Raw genomic sequence first — 17,453 nt, 5'->3', positions numbered from 1 at the left:
TAAGAAGCTACACCATCGTCTCTCGAGACGGACGGCTGCCGACGACGACTATCTGGAGAGAGTTTTCAGGCTATAATGCAGGGTGGGGACACCCAGGCAGGGGCCAGTGATCCCCTGGGTTATGAAGTTGGAGATGGGAGGCTGGAAGATGGAGTAGAGAATTTGAGAGGAGAGAACTACCCCGGAAATGGCAGAAAGTCCATCTGGCAAAAGGCAGCTGGAAAACGAAGGGGATCAGAGAAACATACCACTCAAAAGGAGCAGAGGGAAAATGTCCGCAGCTCACAACCAGCAATGAATAGACTGTGTTCCCACTAGCCAGAGTGGAAAACCTTGGTAATAGACAAAGTGCTCAAAATGGTGAGGCACAATTAGTCACTAACTAAAGGCTGCTCTGACACCACCTAATGATGCCAAAGACAAGCCTTGAAAGGATTAAACTGTTTCCAAGTAACTTAACTGTGACCCAGAATGAAGCTCAAGAATATAAAAATATGCAGCATTCAACAAAGTAAAATTCACAATATCAGGGGTCTGATAAAGAGGAGGAGGATGAAAGGGAGATGTGATCCATAATGAAAAAAATGAATCAATAGAAAGAGATGTAAACATAGATAACAGAATTAGTAAATGAAACTATTAAAACTGTTATGTTACATATATTCAAAAATATTTTTAATATGAAAAAATATTTTATATTAAACAGAGGCATAGAAGATATATTTTTTAAAAGACCCACACTGACCTTCTAGAGATGAAAAACAAAATGTTTGACATGAAGCATATAGACAGTTTTCAAAACTCAGTAATAAGAAAACAAATTAGAAAATGGACAAAAGATCTGATCAGGCACTCAATCAAAGGAGATAAAAAGATGTTTAACATCATTGTAATTTGGGAAGGACAAAGTAAAACCCTAATGAGGTACCAATGCATGCTGCTGCAATGACTGAAATTTAAAAAAACAGCCATACTGTGTTAGCAAAGATATGGAACAACTACAATTCTCATACACTGCTGGCAGGAACATAAAATTGCTAAACCATTTTGGAAAATGATTTTGGCAGTTTTCAAAAATTAAAACACATGCCTTCCAGAAGGCCCAGCCATTATCCTCCTAGGTATTTACCCCAGGGAAAAGGAAAGCATGTGTCCACACAAAAACTTGTATGTAAATGTTCATGGCAGGTTTATTCTCAGTAGCCCCAAACTGAAATTACTCAAATAGCCTTCAACAGATGAAAAAGCAAATTATGGTGTATCTGTATGTTAAGAGTTTAGCTAAGCTACTCAATGGTGTTGTTGCTTTGGCGTCTGTTTTGTTTGACCAAGTGCCTGTGGGAGCCTTACACTAACACTAGCCCCCTTACACAATTGCAAACACTAGGTCAGCAATTTTCAACTAGTGTGCCACAAGATGCACACAGGTGTACCACAAGAGGCACATAGGTGTGCCACAAGAACTTTTAAAACATGCAATATCTGACTATTTAGTAAGGGGCACCGACCTCTTTTCTCTTAGATTGTCAAATTAAAAAAAAAAAAAAAAATGACAACAGCCAACACAACAATAGCTGTTCGGTGTGAATGAATCAAAATTATAACTATTTTTTTAATTAAGTTGGCAAAAATATATTTTTTGGTGTGCTGCAGAATTTCTCATTAGTTTATGTGTGCCATGAGATGAAAAAGGTTGAAAATTGCTGCTCTAGATAATAGCTTGCAGAGTCACAAGCAAATATAAGTACCCAATATGACTTCCCCAACAGCCCTTGTGGTCAACAGTCTCCCCTGGCTCCAAGACTTTTCCTTTACATGTGTTTTAGATAAGACCACCCCATGGAGTTTGTCAAAACCATGCTCTTTTTAGCTTGAATTGACTGATCTGTCCCTAGCTTGGGAAACCCAGAGCACTCCACTGTGGACTCTTATAAAGGTACGTGCTCCAGATCTTGTCACTCTCTCTGTCTGCATCCTGCTTTGACCTCCCCTATTTCAGTTTCTCTTGTGGTCTGTTGTTGAACAGCAAACCACAATCCAGCATTGTAAGAGACCATTTTGTGTGGTATAGGAAGTTGTAACTGCTGCGCAAACCAGGCCTGAAAATGAGACTGTAAGTCTTGATGAAAATGGGAAGCAGCTGGTGGCATGCTTCAAATACCACACCACTGGTCACATGCTAGGGGGAAGGAATAGCAATGTGTTGTATCTTTTGATGACAGTCCTGCTTTATCCAGCTTTAGATCTGTATCAGCAGGATGTTTAACTATCAACAGAATGCCTTACTCAAAGAGTACAACCTAATCTTCTGCAATGTGATCTGATGCTAGAAAGTCTGATTGTTACAATGTATTGATATATGTTCCTCTTTCATAATTCTCTTTACGGTTGGGTGGAGGGCTGCTTTCGCAAACCAAGCATTTCTGCATGAAGCTAACTCAATAACAGCTCTACTGAGAAAGGGATCAGCAGTATTCTCCTCTGAAGGGTGTTCTCCCTTCTGACCCAGGTCATTCATCTATGGGTCAATTTCTTCATCCGCTATCAGGGGACCCCCACACAGCATCCTGTGCTCTACTTAAAAAATGTTAATTTAACAAAATCATGACACAGTATGATGGAATATAATCATCAATAAAATGGAATGAACTATTGATATACACTGCAACATAGATAATTTCATCGTAATTATGCTGAAAAAAATCTAGGGAAAAGACTATACATTGTGTTTGGGCTGCTTCTCATTAGTTACTACTCATTTAACATCAAAAAAATTAACACAATGTTTTACATATAGCAAGGCACTAAAAGATAATTTTGTTTTGATTAAGTTATCATTTTCAGGTATAAATGCCATCTAAATTAAGAACCTAGATAATTTTAACATTGAAAGAATCCTTTGAGATAAATTTATCCAATCGACCCCCACCCCTAGAAGTTACATGTTTACCTGAGGTCATATAATTAGTAGAAAACCTAGAATTTGAACAAGTTATTTCCACTTACTCTGAAGATCTTTGAATTATAGACAATCTGTAATTTAAAAATATAAATTTTTTAGTAACTGGTTTTATGAAATTCACTATTTGGGAGATTTTTTTCAAAGGAAAAAAGTGACAATGATAACACAAGGAAATGCGTCAGAAGGAATCTGGTAAATGATGTTTCAGGGATTCTTTGGGCCCTATTTCTTTTATTTTATTCTTTATTCAATCAAATCCCTTGGTGGAGAAGATATGCCTTTGCAAAACTTCATATATCTTCTCCACATATGCAAAATGTGGAGGAAAGGGTACCGCTTTAACCAGAGGGGTAGTTTTCACTACAGATTGACAAGTCCCAGAGACTTAAAGTAAATAAGAGAAAAGAAATTTTTGTGAATCTGTAGTTATTCCTTCCAGAAGGAAATTCCTGTCTGCTTCCATGTCATCACAGCAGTTTCTCAGCTGGTGTGGATTTAACAACAGGGAGTATGGAGGGTGAACGACTATTTACCTCTGGTTTATGTGGCATTTAAAAATTCTGTTCATCTCAGGCTAACTTCTGACACAGATGCTCTGATATTACCAAGGTAATCGACTTACAACATTATCAAGCTTATTTACTTACCTGTTACCACCTTACTGAGCATACCTGTGTACCTGAAGGGTTACATATATTTTGCTCTGGGTTTCCTAATTTTTTATAGCTCCCCAGATTAGCTTAAAATATTTAACTTGCTCTTTTAATTTTTGATGAATTTTATAATATACAGTTAAATAATGAAGGAAAAGTATCTCAGTGCCTAAGCTTACTTAGTTCTAGATATGTAGGAATGCCCATTTGTTGTTTAGAGCAGTAGCTCTGAAAGTTTGGTCCTCTCTCACTAATCAGCCTACCTCAAGCTTAAATGAGAAAATGAAAATCCTCAGTGGAAATTCCCTCATCCTCCTGTTACAGAACCCCTGGGCTGCTCCAACTGAAAACAAACCCCCGGGCTCTTTAGTTAGGGGCCCGATTACCCGCCGCCAAAATTATAACTCAATACCAGAGTTTAGTGAAAAGAAAAAGAATTGTTTACTTGACAGTTATATAGATTTAGTTATTTGCGGATTTCTGTTGTTAAGTCTTATATTCTTTAAAACCTATAAACACATATCCTTGCCTCCCCCCTACCAAACCAGGCTAGTTTTAGAAAAGTTAGAGAAACTGTTCCCCTACTTTCCAAACACAGTTCAGCTTTACCAGTAGCTGCCAATCATTCAGTTCTGATTGGGGAGGTCCTTTCTGTGCTGTGGTGCCCTCCAGCTCTCAATGCAGAACCGCCTGGATTCTCAGCCTCCTTCCTGCAAACCGCATGGATCTCCTCTCCTCAAAACCGCCTGGCAAGAGCTGAACCCCTTCTCCAAGCCACGTGGAGAACTTAGCTTCTTTATTTCGCATGGAGAAGGCCCCTTCACCAAGCCACATGGAGGGGGCGAGAGAGCCAGAGCGAGCGCGCGCGCGCGCGCGCGAGAGAGAGAGAGAGCTAAAATGTCCGCAGCTGCTTATATATTCCTGACTGCGTCCTCTGACGCAGTGGGCGTTGCAAACAGTTCTGACCATTCACAGAACCTTACGTAGGCTCTGTCTGCTTTTTCCATACCGTGCACTGGTTCAAGACTCCTCCCATCTACCTGAGGCTTTGGATGCATTAAAGCCATTTTGCATAAAAACGACACTAGCCACCAGCCTCAGGCATGTGGAGGCACTCTAAAAGCTGCTTCCCTCTCCCTATCCCCCAGACACAAACTCTGGGGATTTTTGGACTCCCCTGTTTCTGTAACACTCCTACCACCTATACTGATTGGCTAGCATCTGTGTCCATCTTCTTTTACTTTGTTTTGCAAGAATTACCTTCCTCCCTTCAAAGGTCCATCTTCACTTGTGCTCTGGTTTCCAAGCCTCAAGAACCTCCATCTCTCTGTTACCCTCTTGCACCTTGTTGGATCATTCTCATTGGCATACAATTTGTTCTAGCTTCTCCATTTAAAAAACAAAACAAAACAAAACATCCTGCCTTAGCATTCTATTTTCTTGCAGCTATGTCTCATTTCTCTGCTCTATTTTGAAGCCAAACACCTTAAAGGTTGTTCTCACATACTCACTTCATTTGATCTCTAATTCACTCTTAAAAAAGTGTGTGTGTGTGTGTGTGTGCGTGAAAATTATATACCCAAATAGTTTAAAGTCAAATAATTCTATAAGGGATTTTAAGACAAATAGCAAAGACCTAGTCATCTTCCCTTTCGGCCCCAATTTTCCCTTCCTACAGGCAACCACTCTTAAGTCTATTAGCTAATTTGCTTGATATATATTTCCATATGTTTTTTTTAAATAATTTATTTATTTGTTTATTTTATTTTTAGAGAGAAGGGAAAGGAGAGAGGGAGAGAAACATCATTGTGTGGTTGCCTCTCACTTGCACCCTCAACTGGGGACCTGATGTGCAACCTAGTCATGTGCCCTGACTGGGAATCGAACCAGTGACACTTAGCTCACAGGCTGATGCTCAATCCACAGAGCCACACCAGCCAGGGCTATTTTCATATCTTGAAATAATAGGTACATTGCTATTTTTGTCTTTATGTTTTAGGTACTATTTGTTGGTTTCTCACTATGGAAAATGGGGATTTAACCCTCCTTCCTCTCCTATCCCCATCTTTCACACACACACACACACACACACACACACACACACACACACACACACACACCCCTTTCATCCCCTCAACCTCTCCATCTAACCGTACAACAGTTTTATGGTTTATGTTCATAATTTATAGTGTTACGGCTAAGTATCTATTATTTAGAGCCGAGCCATATAGTTAAACTATTATTATCCTTCCTTTCCAGCATGACAATTTTCCTTTGGAGATGGTTTCTTTTCCTTCCTTCCATGTGGGAGGAATTCTTTATTATTTTTTTCTCTTCTGAAAAAGAAGGACTTCTGGCCAAGATGGAGGCTTAGACTAACACACTAAGTCTCCCTCTACAACTAAAAAGGAATACAACTACCTCAAAACAAAAGATAACCAGAAATTCCAGAAAATAAAACTACATGGAAGCCCAATGTATGAAGTTATAAACTAGCGGTGCTTGTCCGCACGGGTAGGAGGGGCGAAAAACGGTGGTCCTGTCTGTGGTAGCAGTGGGCATAGCGGCGGGACTGCGAGAAACATCAGGGGAGCAATCCCGGCTGCAGTCGACTCCTGGTAGCTTGTGATCCCCAAAGCTGGGGAAGGCAGCGCCCCCATTGCCTTGGATGGTGAGGCCCAGAGGGTGGGGGATGGATCCCCGTCTCTCAGCGGAGAGTAACGGCAGAAATCCATCCTGGACCCCCACCCCACACAAAGTACCACAGTGTGGCAAATCACTGCTGGTCACCGGGTAGTGATGAGTGCATGGGCTCTGCCCCCTATAGCCTGTCCAGGAAGCAAAGCTAAACACAGACTGTCAGAATGAAGCAGACGATGATTGAAATCCTGGTGACGCAGCTCACCAGGCAACAGATGCGAACCTGACAGACGAACAAATAGAAAACCTTTCTGAGTCTCAGTTTAGAGCTATAGTTATAAGGTGGCTTATAGAATTAACAAAAGATTTGGAACAAGACAGGGAAGGAATGAAAACTACTCACACTGAAATGAACGAAAACACATACGAGACAAGTGGTAAGGAAATAAAATCCAGAGATCAAATCAACAAACCGGAACACAGGGAAGGAACAAACAGTCAGCCAGTGCAGAAAGAGGAAACAAAAAGTAAGGAAAGTGAGGAGATGATCAGAAACCTCTGGGACAGCTATAAACGACCAAATATTCAAATAATAGGATTGCCAGAGGGCGAAGAAGAAGAACTAGAAATTGAAAAGTTATGTGAAAAAAAAGTGAAGCAGAACTTCCTGAGCTTGGGGAAGGAAATAGACTTACAGGTCCAGGAAACACAGAGAGTTCCAGAAAAACTGGACCCAGGGAGAACCACACCAAGACACATTATAATCAAATTGTCAAAAATTAAAGATAAAGAGAGAATCTTAAAAGCAGCAAGAGAGAAGAAAAGAATCATGTACAAAGGGGTCCCAATTAGACTATCAGCTGATTTCTCAAAGGAGACCCTGCAGGCAAGAAGGGACTGGCAAGAAATATTCAAAGTAATGAAAATCAAAAACCTACAGCCACCAATACTCTATCCAGCGAAACTGTCATTCAGAATAGAAGGGCAGAGAAAGCGCTTCTAGGACAAAGTAAAACTGAAGGAGTTCATTAGATCCCAACCACTATTATATGAGATGTTAAAGGGACTGGTTTAGAAAAAGGAGGATCAAAACTATGAATATTAAAATGAAAACTGCATCACAAGAACCAACAACAGAAGCCAGGGAATCGAAACAAAGGCAAACTAAATAGGCAACGAGAGTGGAAAAAGAACTATAGGTATGGGAAACATATTGGGGGAGGTCAGTTGGGAGGGGGAAGGGGGAAAGGGAGGGAGATGGTACAGGAATTAAGAAGCATAGTAGGAGGGAATAGACAGGAAGAGGTTGAGAAGAACTATATGCACAACCAATGGACATGGACTAAAAGGGGGGGTCAACTGGAAGGAGGGGGGCCACCAGGTGCAGGGGAGCAGAGGGAAAAGAAATTGGGACAACTGTAACAGCATAATCGATAAAACATATTTAAAGAAAAAAGTACTCTCTTATATAAAAAGGAAAACGTACTGAAATACACCACTGCTTTTTATATTCTAAAGAACACTTCATAAATGGTAAGCCAAACACTTCTGGCACCCCATTCATATCCCTTCAGTCCTTACTATTTTGGAGTATGCCATTTTGACAGTCACCTTCATCACTTTTCTTTGGGACCAGTGCCCTCTCTACTTATGTGCATTGCCATCCAAAGTACCAGGGACCAACATCCCTGGGAGTAGTCCTTAAATAATGACTGAAGGAAGTGTATAATTACCCCACCTCTGTGGTCTTGGGTAATGTACTCTGAAGGACATTTTCAACACTTTCTCAGAGTTCCCTGATAGGATTAAGCTCCGGTTGCTCACAATGCTGCTTGATAACACACTCTCTATTGACTTCCTATTCCTGTATTGCTTTCACACTCCACTAATGGTGCTTTTGGATCACCTCCCAAATAAATAACTTGTACTAGAATCCTGCCTCTTAAACAACTCAAACTAAGACAAGTAGTGATGAATATTTCTTATTGTATCACAGTTTAAGGTACATTATATCTGGTGTCCCAGTTTTAGAGAAGCTAAGATTAATCAGCGGATGCAGGTAGTATCAGCCTGATCCCTCCATTATAAAATTCCCTTTCTACCTGTATTAGTTAGGATTTTCAAGAGAAACAGAACAATAGAATATAGAGATTTATTATAAGGAATTGGTTCATATGATTATGGAGGTTGAGAAATCCCAAGAGCTGTAGTCAGCAAGCTGGAGACCCAGGCCTGAGAACCAGGAGAGCTGATGGCTGAATCATTTCCCTTTATCAGTTTTCAAAATAATAAGTTGGTTCACTAACATCCTCTAAGGGTGAGAATGAGTTCTTTTTAAATTATCATTATTTTGAAAACCTAGACTTAAACATACTTGATTTGTTTTCATGTCTTTGAATTAGTGCTCTAATTGTACAATCTTTGACATGGGAAAGCTTTTTCAAGTTGACTCTTGAGTACTTTTGACATAATTCTAGCATTTTTTGATAATTTCCTTGTTTCTGGTTTGACAAGCTGTTTCAGGCTCATTTGTATAACCCATGTCTGGAATCATGAATTTGAATTGATAATATCAATGTAAACTAATGATATAATTTACCTTAAAATTAGTCTTTCATTAAAAAGACTAGAAATGTACACTAAATCATAAGCAAATGAGCACTCCTAGAGTACAGATTGTGAAACTTAACTACCATTTCCTTCTAATAAGAATGAGGACTCCTTGGAGAAATGGCTGATTCCAAACGTGGTGGTGTGTTTTCATCTGAAGCTTGTTCCTGTTATTGGCAGAATTCAGAATTATACAGAGATTCAATTCTGTATACAGACCCCTGATTAAGAATCCTCTAGAAGAAGCTGTAGGGAACCACTGACATTTTTAATTAATCTAACAACAAGACCGAATTTCAATTTTAGAAATACCACTCTGACAGAGGTTGCAAGAATGTTGTGGGTAGCAGGTGTGTAGAGAGCAGCTGCAGAGGTGGGAGGACGTTCAGTTAAGGGGCTTAGTTGTGATCCAGGTGGAATATGGGAAAGGCCTAATTTGAGACAGTAGCAGTCTGGTAAATAAATAGGGGACTTAAACTTGCTAGCTATAAAGAGGCAGCTGCTTCAAGTCTTAGAGATGGTGGTGGTGGTATGTGTGTGTGTGTGTGTGTGTGTGTGTGTGTGTGTGTGTGTGTGTGTGTGTGTGTGTGTGTGTGTGTATTGAGGGGAGAGGGTGTTGGGTTTTGGAGGAGCAGAGCTTCAAAGAACTGTCTCGGTGCCAGAAGCAAGCTGTGAAGTACTCAGAGTAATGGCAATGGGAGAGGCGATAACTCAGGGAGAAAGCTCCCCTATACCCTCCAGCTCATCCTACTGTGAACTAGAATAACTGGGTGCATTTGAAAATCTCCTCCACAGGTGGGCATACTGCCCTCTGGTAACCAGCAGCTCTCTTAAGCCTTAATTTCAGTCTAGTTCTCTACGGTTTCCCTGAGATGCTAATAATACAGAGAGGCCCCTATCAGCCTAGTCCGTGAGAAGCACTGGACAGACATTTCCTGATGTGAAGAGAGGTTTCCAAGTGGGTGTTAACCAAAGAAGAGATTCAGACTGTAACAAAGAAAAGGCATTTATTTGAGCAAAAGAATTGCAATCTGAGAGACTTGGATCTAGGTAGCAACCCAAACTGCTCTGGAAAGAACAAAGGAAAGGTTTATAAACGCAAAAACCAGAGTAATTCTTCCACGCAGATGAAGGATAGGTTCACAGGGATTGGTGAGTTTCAATGTGCAAATAAGGGAGGCAAAAACTACACTGAAGGAAGCAAAGTCCATGTGCAGCAGATGTTCTAGAATGCTCATGGCTCCACCTTGAACTCAGCTTGGCAACAGGTTAGACTTAATAGCAGCTCTGAGAACTGAGGCACAGGATGTTCAAAGGCCCCGCTTCCTTTATAGTCTCCTATTATAAGTGATTGTCTTAGCAATGCTTATCCCATTACATTTCTCCATTAGGAGGCACTTTGTAGATAACCACTAAGCTCAGTCGAGATAGTAATTATTGATGTCCGGAGATGGGGCATTGATATTTGTAAAAAAATTATGTCGAGCAGAATTTTAAAGTGAAGAGAAACTTGTGGAAAATAAGTTCAGGGAATCAATTCTTCCCTTTGCAAGTCTTGAAAATCCATTTTTAAACGTGGCCCGACTAACAAGGGTACGGATTCAGTGGAAACGAGACTGACGGCCGGGTTTAAGGAGAAAAAGCCAGAACTTCGGGAATCCAGGTGACGTCTCCTCCCAACGGGCACTGACTGTCACGAAGAACCAGGAGCCGCTCTCCCAGAGGCCGGTGCCCGGAACCTCCCAACCTCCGCGCACGCGCAGTGCAAGGCGGCTGACTCCGAGCGGGTCTGGGCGGTTCACGATTACCCTCCCAGGCCCTTCCCTTCCTCAGAATTAAGATGGGATAGCACTGTGCGCGCTCCAAGACCTGCCCTCACGCGTCCCTCGGTTCTCCCCTTCCGCTTCGCCCTCCCCAGCTATAGCTGCCCCACACCTACTCCAGAGGCGCCGCAGACACAGCCCCACTCGAAGTCGCGAGCACGAGCACGAGCGTACGTCAGCGCGCGCCCGCCAGTGCGAGGTCTCCTCGCCTCCCACAAGCCCCGCCTGCCCCGGCCCTCCCTTCTGTTGGCCTGCAGACCTTGAGAACCCCAGCACCCACGCGCGTTTTGCAGCCATGGAGGTCCCCGGAAGCCTGTGCAAGAAAGTCAAGCTGAGCAACAACGCGCAGAACTGGGTGAGTGGGAACAGAGGAGACTGGGAGCCTCCAGCTGCAGCTGGTTCTGGAGCCGCTGTCTCTCTTCCGCCTCCTCTGCATCTTCTGTGGAGCGCCGGCGATGGGTACGCGAGGCCACGGCGCCATCCAGCTGGGGTGGTGGGTGGTGCGGAGTGGAGGTGGCGCGGCGGGGGTCTGGGGCTGGGCAGTGGGTGCATTCCGACCCACCCTCAGTTCCTCGGCTTAGTGGAGACCTGGAGTTAAAGTCTTTCCGGGGAGAGCTGGCGCCTGCTGAAACCTGCACCCTCGAACGGGGGGCTGCCGGCATCCCCTGGAGCTACTTGAACGTCTGCAGAGGAGGCAGAGGCTGGCGTCTTCGGTGTGTTGCTGGTTTTTCTTGGCTCTGCCAGTGCAGTTAGCCCAGGTTTAGTCCATTTCCAAGTCTTTCCATGTCTGCGTTTCAGTATGAAGGGGGAGTACCCAACAATGTAGCCGTTCATGAGTTGAGACTGCCCTGAACTGTGGTTTCTTTGTGGCTCGGTATTAAATTCGAATGTCTAACACATAATACGAGTTTTAAGACCCGATTCCTGGAGACAGTAAGGCGTGCGATTCCTGGAGACAGTAAGGCGTGGGAAGATTTATGGTTTTTAACGTTTAGAAATGACAGCCAGTTGGCTTTGATGGTGTGTTCTCATTTAGGTTGTTTCCTTCCTTATTTTTTGATAAGGAACAGCTTTAATCTAAGATCGTCGGTGCCCGGCGGGGTGAGGAGGTGGTGTCCAATTTGGCAGTCTGGAAAGGCGGTGTGGTTTTAGGTTTAGGTGGACATTTTTATTTCGCAGTACAACAAAATCATGAGGTTTTTTTAAAAGCAGTCTTGCCAATCATTACCCTTGATGAGTCAAGGAAAAAAAATAGAAACCATTTCAGGCAAATGTTCATTTGCAGTCAGTCATTTACCATATGTGCTGTTGCTAAGGATTGTCACCTGATTCCTTTCTTCTGTTAGTTATTACCTCTTTCTTAGGTTTTAAGGGAAGGGAAATAAAAGGTGAGTCAGAGCATTGGAAAAAGCACTGGATTACTGGCCTGGTTTCTGGTACCAGCTTTGCCATTTACTAGTGTGTAATCTTGAGGAAAATAACTTTCCTTTTTTAAACCTCAGCTGACTAAAGAAGGGTATATTAGTGTGTATGTCATGGAGTAAAGGAGATAATGAATTTGTAAGTGCAATGAAGCCACTGCCATGAAACTGGAGATTGCTTGTTACCTTGAGTATTTCTTGATTAGGGAAATAAAGAACTAAATTAAGGTATTTAAAGGTACTTTCAGTTACACTATCTGTTGCTCATTTGTATACTATTACATTTGCCAAATAAGTGTGTATTCATTGTACAGACCTGTGCTAGAGATGGAAGAGATGAAAAATGAGGGACTTAGGGTTTGCATTCTGGTTGCTTATGGCCTGCGTGGGGTTGTAAATAACTTTGCCAGGTGATGAATTTGTCATTATAACCACAATGAGTGGTGTAAGACAATATTTTTTTTTCAGTTTAGAGCAGAGATTAATTTAGAAGGACTGGGAATAAGAATTATTATTATTTTTCTATTCCAGCACCAACTAAGAGTAACTACTGTGGAGAGTTTTTGTTGAGGAGCTAAAATTCAATAGGATGGGGCTAGGTTATGCAGTTGTGAATGTCTGCCTGCAGAGTTAAGACTTGATTCTGTGGGATATTTTTGATGAGACTAAAATTTTTAATTTTCTGGGTTTTTTAAGTCTTTCTTTGCTTCAATAGGGAAAACCACCATTTTCCCTGTCACGTACTTCAATCAATGGATATACACAAATGTGAAGAACTCATACACCTTTAATGTTCCCATTGCACAATAAAACTAGTGTTCTAGGAAGACCAGTTGCTGGAGAAATTAGCATTGTTCCAGACGTGGAAGCCCTGGAAAACAGACAGGGTTATATAGTGAGGTTTAAATGAATTACTGTACTTCATTTTATTGCGCTTCACAGATACGTGTACTGTGTTTTCATCAACATTGAAGTAAGACCCTCCTCCAGCAAAAAGATTATCACTCACTGAAGGCTCAGGTGATTTTAGCAATAATGTATTTTAAAATTAAATTATGTACATTGCTTTTTTAGACATAATGCTGTTGAACACTTAATAGACTAAGGTATAGTGTAAACATAATTTTTATGTGTTTTTGGAAACCAAAAATTTCTGTGACTATTGTGGTGGTTTAGAGCTGAACCTTTAATATGTTTGAGGTATGCCTGTAATAGAGTTGAAGCGTGCCTGGTACATGCTTTTGTTTCATGTGTTAGGGATGTAGGTGGTAAACAAACAAAACAAAACAGAAAAGAGTTCTGATTTTGTGGATAGAATATTCTACCTGAGAGTTACTTAAAAACAAAACAAATAAATCAATGAGATAATTTTTTCTTTTACAAGTTCTACCTTTTATGAACAGTTTGTCCCTTATACTGGTACATGCCTTTCTTAGAAGGCCAGCTGCTTGTTCTGGATTTAGGGAAGACTGAGGTGGTACAAAAAGGAAACAAGAATGCAGAACTGGAAGACACAGCACATTAAAGGCCAAGCAAGACTGGAGCATTGGCCTGGCTGTTGTCAGGGACGGGTATTGATCTTCTTAACCTAGAAGCCAGGGAGATACTGCTGGAATAATTGCCCAAAGAAGAAAAGCTATACTTTTACCAAGAACATACTCTTAATGTTGATTAACAATAGTAATAAGAAGAATGATAGCAAGGTATAGATCTGCATTTTCCAATCTAGTAGCCACTAGCCACCTGTGGCAACTTAAATTTAGTTAAGAATTAAATAAAATTAACATTTCTATTCTTTAGTCACATTTCAAGTGCTATATTGCCCCATGTAGCTAGTGGCCACTGTATTGGACAGCACAGTGTAGAGAATTGTCCTCCTCTCAGAACGACATTCTGTTGGACAGGGCAGGTACAGATAGACACTTTGGGATGGATGCTAGCATTTTCCTCCTTAGCTATGTATTTTTGTATTCATATTTTTTATTTTTACTTTCTTTCCAGGATACAGGCATTTCAAGGGATAGCGGATACTATCATGGTTTTATGCAATTCCGAGCCCTGGCTTTTGGCAAGATACCCAGCAGTGTTAATCTCTCCTTAGCATAGTAGCTTCTCTAAATTTGAAATGTGAAAGAAGCTCTGTTACATTGAATTTTGAGGAGTAGTTTCTATGTCAGTGGTTCTCCAAAGGGCGCTTGGCAATTTGACAATGACATTTTTGGTGGTGGAGGTGGTGGTGTTGGTGGGGCTGTGTGTGTGTGTGTTATTTCTGGCATCTAGTGGGTAGAAGCCAGGGATGCTGCTAAACATCCTGTGGTGCAGAGATTATCTGGGCCAGAAAGTTATTATTTCTGGTTGAGAAATCCTGTTCTACTCCTGGCTTTGAGTTAGGAAAAGGGGGAAAAGCTATATAAATCTGAAATGCAAAAGTAGTATTCAATAATTTAAAACTTTCTCTTCCACCAACCTGAAAATTCTACCTCTTGCTCTGAGATGGATCAATTACCCATAGCATACCAACAACAGAACTCCAACCCTGGATTGTTTTAGAAACACATTACTAAGTTTGTAGTTCAAATGAAGAGAATGATGTTTCTTTTTAATGTGTACCTAAGTGGTAATCATTTTAGTGAAATATCTTTTCCTAAGGCACCGTTCTTTACCAAATAAGTTCTACATGAGTAAAAATAGTGGAAATATTGGACATTATTTCATAGAAGTCCATTTTCTAAGTTTAGATGAATGCAGCCATTATACAGGTTCCTTTCACTTACTCTTCTCTCTTGTTTTCTTGATGTTTGCATTCCTTCCCTTTGTCTTTATCTGTCTTTTGTGTTAAATGTACAATTCAGTGTAGCTTTATGTAATCATGGAGTTGTGCAACCATCACCAGTGTCTAAATTGAGAACATTTTCATCACTCCCAACAGAAACCCTGTACCCATTTGCAGTTTTTCTTCCTGCTTCCCCTCCTCCAGCCCCTCACAACCAGTGATACACTTAGCGTCTTTGGATTTCCTTATTCCAGACTCTAGTAAATGGACTCATACAGTACGTGCCTTTTGTGTGTGTCTTTCACTTAACAATGTTTTCAGGGTGAATCCACGTTGTAGCATGTATCGGTACTTCATTTCTTTATATGGTTGATTAATATTCCATTATGTGTCATATGCCACCTTTTGTTCATGCATCAGCTGATGGACATTTGGATTGTTTCTACTCTTTGGCTATTACAAATAATGCTGTTGTGAACTTTTGTATAAAAGTTTTTTAGTGCACTCTCATTGTTTTAATAGTCAATTTCAACCTTTGAGGTAGATGTTCATGTGTTTTTGGCTGCCCAGCCTCTGAACGCCCTTCATATGTGTGGGTGCCCTGTTGTCACCATGGTCAAGGCAGGGGTTGGTTGCAGTGGGATGATTTCTTTATCTGTTTGCAGTTGGTGTCCTTCCCTGAGACGTCTTGTTCTCTTTTATCCCCGGTATCTAAAAGGGATAGATCAACGACACTGAATGAATGTACAGGTATTTCCAGACGCACTTCTCACTTCCTGGAATCTCTGAGGGCTGGGCTCCCCACCTGGAGACTGGCCAGGGGTCCTTCCACTGAAGGTACTGATATTTTAAAAACCTATTAAGTAAATATTTAAATATCCTTTAATCTTTAAAACAGAATAGTTGTAGAGACAAAATACATATGCAGAGCATGCATGATGGTTGATGTCAATCAGATAAGCATGCTACTGACTTGGTTCCAATCCAGGAGGTTTGGGTAGGGCCCAAGATTTGCTTCCTGCCATGCACTCAGTGTTGCAACTCATGCTTCCTAGTTGAAAGGTTTAAGTGTAGCCTTCTCAGGTTGTTTTCTCAGCCTCTAGGAATGTATGATCTTCACTTGTGCTGTTTGGCTTGTTACAGTAATGTTCAAAAGGTTAATGTCAGTTATTAGTAACTGAACTAAAGGTTTCAGTTATTAATAACACTTTGAACTAAGGGTTTCTTCTCTGTGCACATTTCCATTTCTTTGATTTTATCCAAATTACGTTGCCGGTTACCATTTCAGGGATTCTCTGGAGGGAAACACTTTAGCAGTCAGTTTAAGGAGGATTGTGGGACGGGTGATAGAAGTTGAAGTTTGGTACTTGGTATATGCTCTGTGCCTTTACAAATTTCACTTAAAAATGCAGAGGTCTTTGTAAAATCATAATAAACTCACAAAAAATGAAATTCTCTAGATGGCTTCATAGGAGAAGTTAATTTTCCCTTTAATAAAGGAAGTGGCTGAAATAACAAAACCACTCACATGGAAATTAAGGTGGGTCAAAAAGGAGCACAGGGCTACTTGTGTGGTTGATGAGGACAGACGTTTATAGAATGTACAGAAAAAGTACAGCATGAATATCATAGGCCACATGACTTTGGCTTAGCAAGAGGACTGATAGTCATTTAGTCCCAAATGTGGAAAGGGAGTGAATTTTTTTGAAATGGATTGTCCCAATTCTCCTAGACTTAAGATTTCTCAATGCCAGTCATCATTCATTTGCATGTTATGCAGAAAACAAGTCATACTTTAATATAATGCCTTGTATCTAATTTTTACTGTCTACCAGCTAGGCAAGTGAGGGTTAGTGTTAGGTAGAAAGCAACTCAGAGTGCTTGACCTGCCTCCCAAGCAAGTCAAAATATATTCACACAGAAGACTTGTGAAAGTACAAAATAAAACAGTTCATAAATAACAAACAAATGATATGGATAGTAAATGTTACAGGGTCTATAACATATAACTAAACCATTGAAGACAGGGAATAGGAATGTAGAGTCAGAAGGAAATGCTAACTTAACTCTTGCTCCTTAGTGAGTCACTCATGTTGTATTTTTCCGGCAGAATTATAAGAAGGATTGTCTAGAGTGGGTGGAAAAGGAAAAGAAAGGGGAAGGGTAGCGAGAAGAAGATTGCATATGGAAGTAGTCTTTAGATGCCTTATAGAGTTCAGGCATATTTCCACCACCTTGCAATTCCAGTAGTTTTAGAAAGCGCTTTTTGATTTACTCTGAAAAACTGGGAAAGAGGAGAATGTGGCATATCCTTTTTTAAAAGTTTATTCTTTTATTTGAAAAATATCAAACATACATAAATAATAAGCCTCCTTATACCCAGACTGCCATATTTGCTGCCAGAATTTAAAAAAAAAAAAAAATGAGTATTCTTTTCTAGTGATTAAAACAAAAGATTTCTGCTTGTCTGTATTTTCTCTAAGCCATGTTCTCAGTTGTTTATAGCTTGTCAGATAATTTTTATACATTCTATTCAATTTACTAAGAAAAGCAGAAGACATCTTATAGGGC

At 40.7% G+C, this 17,453-nt stretch overlaps 1 protein-coding gene across 1 annotated transcript in view; it reads left to right on the top strand.

The window, feature by feature from the left end:
- Window positions 1–10,848: 10,848 nt before the first annotated feature.
- Window positions 10,849–17,453, top strand: part of PAPSS1 (3'-phosphoadenosine 5'-phosphosulfate synthase 1) — a 93,614-nt gene continuing 87,009 nt past the window's right edge. The window contains exon 1 of the mRNA XM_090266386.1: window positions 10,849–11,043. Within this exon, the coding sequence (XP_090122512.1) occupies window positions 10,984–11,043 (60 nt within the window). The 5' untranslated portion in view covers window positions 10,849–10,983. The remainder of the gene's footprint in view (window positions 11,044–17,453) is intronic.

This window comes from Furipterus horrens, unplaced genomic scaffold (assembly GCF_987537825.1).
Source record: "Furipterus horrens unplaced genomic scaffold, mFurHor1.1.pri manual_scaffold_2, whole genome shotgun sequence".
NCBI lineage: Eukaryota > Metazoa > Chordata > Mammalia > Chiroptera > Furipteridae > Furipterus > Furipterus horrens.
This window is presented reverse-complemented; position numbering and strand designations above follow the sequence as displayed.